This window comes from Poromitra crassiceps, assembly GCF_964638095.1.
Source record: "Poromitra crassiceps genome assembly, chromosome: 3".
NCBI lineage: Eukaryota > Metazoa > Chordata > Actinopteri > Beryciformes > Melamphaidae > Poromitra > Poromitra crassiceps.
Window position 1 is genome coordinate 35940581 of NC_139625.1, and position 7265 is coordinate 35947845.

The following is a 7265-nucleotide window of genomic DNA, read 5'->3' on the forward strand; positions in this document are numbered from 1 at the left end:
ATTTTCTTTACGTTCGCTCAATGTTTAGACAGATCGCTCCTCGTGTTTCAAGGAACAAGCGTCTTCCACATGGATTCTTTTGAAGAATATCCACACTTTCAAATGTTTAACGTAAGTCCTCTCCGCCATGTCTCGGGTTTGTGTCTCTCATATGTGTGTATCTCTGAGTGAGCCAGAGTGAGTGAGTGGGAGCCAGCTGGGAAGCGCCCGTGCCCCGCCTCCTTCTCCTCCTATACACACAGAGGCAGGCTGCCTGAGTCTGCTCTGCTCTTCTCTGGATCATGGAAGAGTGAAAATATCACTATTCCATCCAGACATTAGTCTATGACATAAGACATAAGACTAATGTCAAATTCAAGTGGATTTGGTAGTGTGGGAAGCACTGCAGTACCGGATTCGCACACTCTATGGTCGCATTGCGCATAATGCAGTCTCAAACCCTGAATGGACTGAACGGCACATGACACTGTCTTGTATTTTACGTCTTTTAAAAAGTTAACTGGTTGTTAACTGGTTAAGGGTGTTGGTTAATCTAAAGTCAAATGAACCAAAAACTGACATCCCTACCAGCGATTCAACACAGTCTTGTTAATGAAGCCTGGAAGCAGGCAGAGCAAGCAGGGATGTGATGGAGACATGATGAGGGGCCATGGCATGGTACCAGAGGAGGAGACAGACATGTGAGGACAGTCCTGTTATGTTACAGTAAAATAGGGCTGGGCAATATATCCATATTATATCGGTATCGATATGAGACTAGATCGATTTTGGATATTAAGTGTTGTCTTTTACTGGTTTTAAAGGCTGCATTACAGGAAATAGATGTCATTTTCTGAACTTACCAGACTGTTCTTCTAGCTGTTATTTGCTATTGCCATTTTATCATTATATCCAATGGCCCAACGGTTAGAGAAGTGAGCTTGTGACCAGAAGGTCGTTGGTTCAATCCCCAGGACCGCCAGGATAAATCTGGGTGGGGAAAGTGAAAAGGCAGCGCTTGCCCCTCCCTCATTAGCACCACTGAGGTGCCCTTGAGCAAGGCCCTTAACTCCAACCACTCCAGTGGAGCTGCTCAGTGGCCAGAAGATCAGACTGTGGTTGTACTGGGCAGCTTCCAGGTGTGAATGTGTGTGAATGTGAACAGGGGGCTCCTGAAAAAGAGAGCATTGCTCTCAGTGAGACTCCCCTGAATAAAGGTTAGAAAATAAAAAATAACAAAAAATAAATTGATGATTATTTATCAAAAATCTGTCACAATATCAATATTGAGGTATTTAGTCAAAAATATCATATTTGATTTTGTCCATATCGCACAGCGTGCGATAGTGTGCAGTAATAGTGAGTGTGTGTGTAGAGAGAGTTTGTATGTCGAACTGTGTGTCTGTCTGTGTGTGTGTGTGTGTGTGTGTGTCTGTGTGTGTGTGTGTTTTCATCCACTCGTGCTGCCATGAGAGCCAAAATACTACTTCAAAATTCTGGTATTTGGACAACACACGACCATCGACTGTGTTTGTGAGCGGCATATGAAGTAGCATCCTACCTCAGGTTTGGGGACAAAGGCCCGTCCGGGGATGGTGAAGCAGCTGCGGACCGTGCAGAGGTATTGAGCCATGATGGACAGACGGCTTCTCTGTCTGCTGGCAGTGCTGGCTGTCAGCCGCTGGAGGGGAACAGCCAGAACAACTTAGGAAATAATACATGTTCAGTAGGCAGTGCTGGCTGTCAGCCGCTGGAGGGGGAACAGCCAGAACAACTTAGGAAATAATACATGTTCAGTAAGACTGGCTTAGTCGCTGAGGTCTCATAAGGTTGTTTTACATCAGCGGATCCTGGCCTGACCTGATGTCTGACACATCGGGAGACCTCCAAGAGTGGTGGAAACATATTGAAGACAGAGCCGGAACCGAGGCAAAATAACAATTTCACTGTAATCTAATACCATGTAACCATTACAAGCCAGAGATGGTCCAAAGACACCAGGCATCATTACAAGCCAGAGAGAGTCCAAAGACACCAGGCATCATTACAAGCCAAGCATGAAAATGCGCCCATTCACCCCAATATCCATACTGTGGCCCAGACCAGTCGTCTAGGCCGAAGCGAACGCTTCATTCAGCGTTTTCGTCAAGTCATCTCCCGAAATGTCTTCAATATCCAAATATATCCAATATTACAATTTCACTGTAATCTAATAATCATGTTTAGATGTCAACTCCAGACACAATAAAGCCACCGGCATTAAATCTCTTCATGACTTGGCATTAAATCTCTTCATGACTTTCCTGGCCTATTTTATGTATTTCAGCTGCATGTTATGATTAATTAATAGATCAATAAATCAGTAATTGGTTATATGAATAATAGCTATACAGTAGTGACTACATGGATAAAGAGCATCTTAAACAGGGTACCCCCAGGGTTCTCCAAGTTAAATTTAAGACTTTTTAAGACCTTTTTAATACCAAATATATTATAATTAAATGTAATGCCAACTTCACTGCCATACTGGCAAAGGTATTAAGGATATAATGGAAAATCAGTATGGATTTTAAGCCCTAGAAAATAATTATTTAGTTATGTACTTATTATAATACTCACATTCATATTTAATACACAATAACTTTGTGAGGTGTGTGTGTGTCCAATAACATGAAAAGATGTATATTTGTTGCATTAAGAGCCCCCACTCCTCTCCATAGCCTCACAGAGCATTTTCTTCAACTTATATTGTTCCAATTACATCTCTCCCAGTTATTAGCACTATCCCAAAATCATAAGAGTATCATGAAATAGCCCATGCTATCCCCCTTAAACATTTTGCTGAATCAATAATTCTAGTTTTTCCTTTTTCTCTTTTTTCGTGTTGCTTTTCTACTTCTACTTCAAAGAACTTAAAGACCCTGGCAAGCAAAATGCACCAAAACCTTCCAACTGTCAAAAGTGTCACAACTCACCATTGTCAGATCATACATTTTATATTCTTATTTTGAGAGAGAGAGAAAAAACATTGACAGGAAGTCTTGTCCTGAGCCAGGCTACTAGCAGTAGCTTGACATGACGCTGGTTGCTGTAAACATCTCCGCACTCTCTTCAGTGGAAGCTCAGACAATGATATTCTGTAGGAAAAGGGTGTTTACTTCGACGTACAAGCCAAACACTGCAGGCTGACTGCCTGTCATGTTTATTTCTGCTAAAATAAAAATTGTCTTGTCCCTGTGAAGTGACAAGAACAAATTTGACACCTTTGTAAATTAAATTTGATACTTCTTAATTCCTCCTTAATTTGAGAATATTAAATTCAATGCCTTTTTAATACTTTTAAATAGCATGGTGCAGGTAGGCTGTAGCTTGTACACACTGTACAGTGCTACTGTACAGCAGCCTGGCTGGGTGAGTGATGAGTAATCACAAGCGTTATACATGTATGTCCAGATGGCTTTTTATGGAGCACGTGCATTAGAATGCCACCTTTTCCTCCATATTTCTGACCTGGGGGCATGTTTTATTTCTATTATTGATTGATTGTTTTTTTTTTGTTTTTTTTGCCTGGTAAACCAGTAGGGAGGGGGGGTATTTTCATAGCAATCTTGAGCCGAAAATGTAAATTCATTAAAAAAAAATTACCTGCACCACACTCTTTAAGGCCCGTGGGTATCCTGCCATGCGTTACCAGTTTTAGCACAGGGTGTACAAGCTTTTGTTCAAGATTAGAAATTTGATGTTTCGTGTTTTAATTCACCCCCCCCCCCCACGCCTTTATGTAACCAGGCAATGCAGTTTAGACAAAAAATAAAACCTTCAGATACAAATGTATATCTACAGATAAAATGTCAAATTTGTGCAAAATACAAAAGAACCCATTTACAGAAAAGAAATGCTTCCACATAATAAATGCCAGAATACCAAGTCTCATAGGTTGACTCATGTATGCAGCAAGAGCGAAGCAAGAGCCCACATTAAAACTGATTGTGATTCTAAAGTGACAGACACCCACCTCTGCCACCTCTTTCTGAAAAGTGAGTGTGAGTCGGGTGCGTCCAAAGGCGAAGGGCCCGGTTCTGTCGGCCATGTTCTCCAGCCACTTGATGATGAGAGGAGTCGAGATGCTGAATGGGAGATTCCCTATGATGTGAAGGTTTGGTGGATCTATGGGGCCACACACACACACACACACACACACACACACACACACACACACACACACACACACACACACACACACACACACCCACAGGTTGACTATCTTAACACTGACCACACACTGTAGTATTCCATAACAGCTTGTGAAAGTGTATTTTCTCACCATCCTCCCAAGGCTTGATGACTTTTGACGGGAATCCCCGGTCCGTTCTGTAGGTGAGTATGTCACCATGAACAATCCTCAGCCTGCCTGGCGCTGCCTCGGACAGCAGCTGCGGAGAAGGATGCCACAAGACGGACGTTAAAGGAGTCAAGCGAAAAGGTGTTCACAAAAACGACATTCATTTACAAACTTTCAGTCTATGGTTTCTGTTTTGACAGGTCTCTGCCATCTCTAAAGATGCTATGAGATCAGTCAGTCTGCAGCTGGCTAAGGATGCTCAAGTCCAAGACAATCCCCTAACTGGGGTCATGCAGCCCTGGGACCTGAATGACCTCATGACCTCTGGACCTTGGTGCAGTGGTGCATTTACAAGGCTAGTTCAGCCACATGCAGCCAGTCTCAGTATGTCCTTTTGTACCTTTAGCCCAGGAATGAAGCGCGAGTCCTTCTCCACCACCAGCAGGTCAGCAGCCCCGGCATTCAGGATGGAGCGGGTCAAGCCCCCGGGACCAGGACCCACCTCGCACACGTGGGCATCCCTCAAACTGCCTGCCTGACGCACGATTTTGTCTGAAAAGATGGATGACCGGTGCTCAATTCACGCAGCTCATTCCACTTATATTGCTGCGTGCAGTTTGTGAATTAGATATGAAGTTATGGTGGACTCGTGCATCATGCAAATTAGACCACACTCTGCAATCGAAGGTCTTCATCAGTGTCTCGGTTATTAAAATTGAGATTAATAGCGCGTGATGTCCCAATACCCATCTGCCTCTATGTGATGAAGTTGGGATGGATTAATCTAACGCACAGTCACCTTGTTCAAGGACACCAGAGCAGATCAGACCTGCACTGCATCACTGATAATTACATTAGGGCACGAGCGGCAAACAATTGACTTGGTCTGTTCACATTAGCAGGAGATCTACTCAGCCTCGCCCATACAGAAAAGCCTGTCGGTTTCAATGCCTACGAACAATCGTGGAGCTGTGCAGCCAAGTGCGGTGGATGTGAACGCACCATTGTGTCCTCAGAGTAGACACAGGAGCGAAGTACAGTAGCTACTGTAGCAGATGTTGGTGCATTGCAGATAGAGAGTGAAAGAAAGAAAGAAAGATGGGGGGGGCTGACTGACCTATGAGCCTCATGTCCAGCAGAAAGTTCTGGGACAGCTGTTTCTCAGCTCGCAGCTTGTACAGCTTTATCACCTCGCCTATGGTGGGCAGGGGGGGCAGGCGGAGAGACGGCAGTTTCCCAGAGGCAGCCATCTTTCAAGCGCACACTGTGAGAAACAACACATACAAGAGGTGAGATGGAAACTGTGAGTGATCGGCTGCTTCAGCAGCAGAGAAAACTGGCGGTTCAGATTACAGGAGGTGTAAATGTAATTGTTGAAAAGAGCAGTCTGAGGGTTATGTACTAAGAATAACAACTACAGTAATAATGACAACAGCAAAACATCAATACTCTTATGTGTTCCTAAATGTATGCTTAGCAACAAACAAACAAAAAAGGGCAAAGCTGAAAGGATAGGGTTGGGTATTGTTTTTAATTTCCCTTTACAAATATGATTCTGCAAGATTACTGAGTGGGCTTTCTTTAGCTTTTATTTTAACATTTAAAATAAACACATTCAGAACTGACATTTGTCCATAAACATGTTGGAAATCACAGTATGACAGACAGACTGAGCACTCTATGGAGACAAAGCAAACCGTTATCAATTCCATTTACTTTCTTATAGATTCTGAATTGGAATCCATGTTCAATAAACCAATAACGCTGTCAAACCCTGGACAATGTGACATTGTGGTGGTTCATTACAAGATCTCGTCTGCCACCTAGTGGCTTTACAACCGAGCTGCAATTCACACTGGAAAATAAATTAGTAAATACCATGACAGCTACTCATTTACTTCACATTCTGACAAAAGCAACATCTTTGAAGACGTTTCAGAAGTAGGATAGAAGGTTACCGTAGTTATATAACGTTACCATGAAAGGCTCTTCACATTACACCAATCAATTTGCAGTTTAGGCTACATTATCATGTCTGCACAGTACTTAACGTTATGGCTGGATAACACAGCATTGTTATTGATGTTAATTTGTCAGGGTATGGGCTGACAAGTGCCAGCAATGAAGAAAATCCGAATATGAACTGCTCTCTGACTGAGCCGACAGCCTGGACTGTGATAGTAGTTAGCTTTTTGTGCTATCACTAGCTTGTCATTGCATGTGTCTTCTTTGTAGCTAGATGCTGTGGGGAAAGCCTTTGGATTTAGACGGAACACTTCGACGCACTGGGGCGCTCGTTGTAATGAGCCGTGTACAAAACAAAACAAAACGAGGACACAAAGCCAAACAATTTACAAGTTATAACAAGCCACGTTTCCTCACCAGTGTATACATCCATGCCAGTTAACCTCGCGTCACCAGGCTCTCTCAGGGGAGAGAGGTCTGCGTTACTGAGGCAGGAAGACAGAAGAAGACCCGCCCCCGTCTTCCGGTGGCTTGTGCTGCAGTGTTTTCGTTCCCCCACAGAAATGCAACAGTAGGCAGTCGCTACGAGTTAGAGAAGAAATAAGAGGGATGGACATACCAAACGAATTGTTTGTTTTTAGCTAAGGCTAGTTACTCGCGTCGCCCATGCTTTCTAAACGGAACGCAAGAATTGAGCGGAATATTTTTCCTGGAGCACAGCACGGTCTTCCGCCCATAGCCGGAAAACTCGGAGCGAGGTTTTTATCCAGTGCACCCAAGTGCACATCTTCAACTTCCGCCTTCGTCATTTGAATCGACGTCTACGCAGCCAGGGTAAGCCAATCGTGTTACCCACTGTTTTACTCTTAAAGATGTTTTGTTATGACAATACGAGGGATCAGCCGAGCAGCATTTTGGTAAACAAACTGCGTCACTGGGTGGCAACGCAATGGAACCCTATGGAGCATGCGCTTTGCCA

At 43.6% G+C, this 7265-nt stretch overlaps 1 protein-coding gene across 3 annotated transcripts in view; it reads right to left on the bottom strand.

The window, feature by feature from the left end:
• tfb1m (transcription factor B1, mitochondrial) overlaps nucleotides 1-6798 on the bottom strand; it is a 44592-nt gene extending 37794 nt beyond the window's left edge. Inside the window, exons 1-6 of one of the 3 annotated variants that reach the window (XM_083633449.1) lie at nucleotides 6704-6798; nucleotides 5439-5585; nucleotides 4722-4873; nucleotides 4304-4412; nucleotides 3995-4146; nucleotides 1541-1660 (exon numbers count right to left, since the gene is read on the bottom strand). In XM_083633449.1, the coding sequence (XP_083489575.1) occupies nucleotides 1541-1660; nucleotides 3995-4146; nucleotides 4304-4412; nucleotides 4722-4873; nucleotides 5439-5571 (666 nt within the window). In that variant the 5' untranslated portion in view covers nucleotides 5572-5585; nucleotides 6704-6798. The remainder of the gene's footprint in view (nucleotides 1-1540; nucleotides 1661-3994; nucleotides 4147-4303; nucleotides 4413-4721; nucleotides 4874-5438; nucleotides 5586-6703) is intronic. The other 2 variants (XM_083633451.1, XM_083633450.1) reach the window with 2 other exon arrangements.
• Nucleotides 6799-7265: the final 467 nt, after the last annotated feature.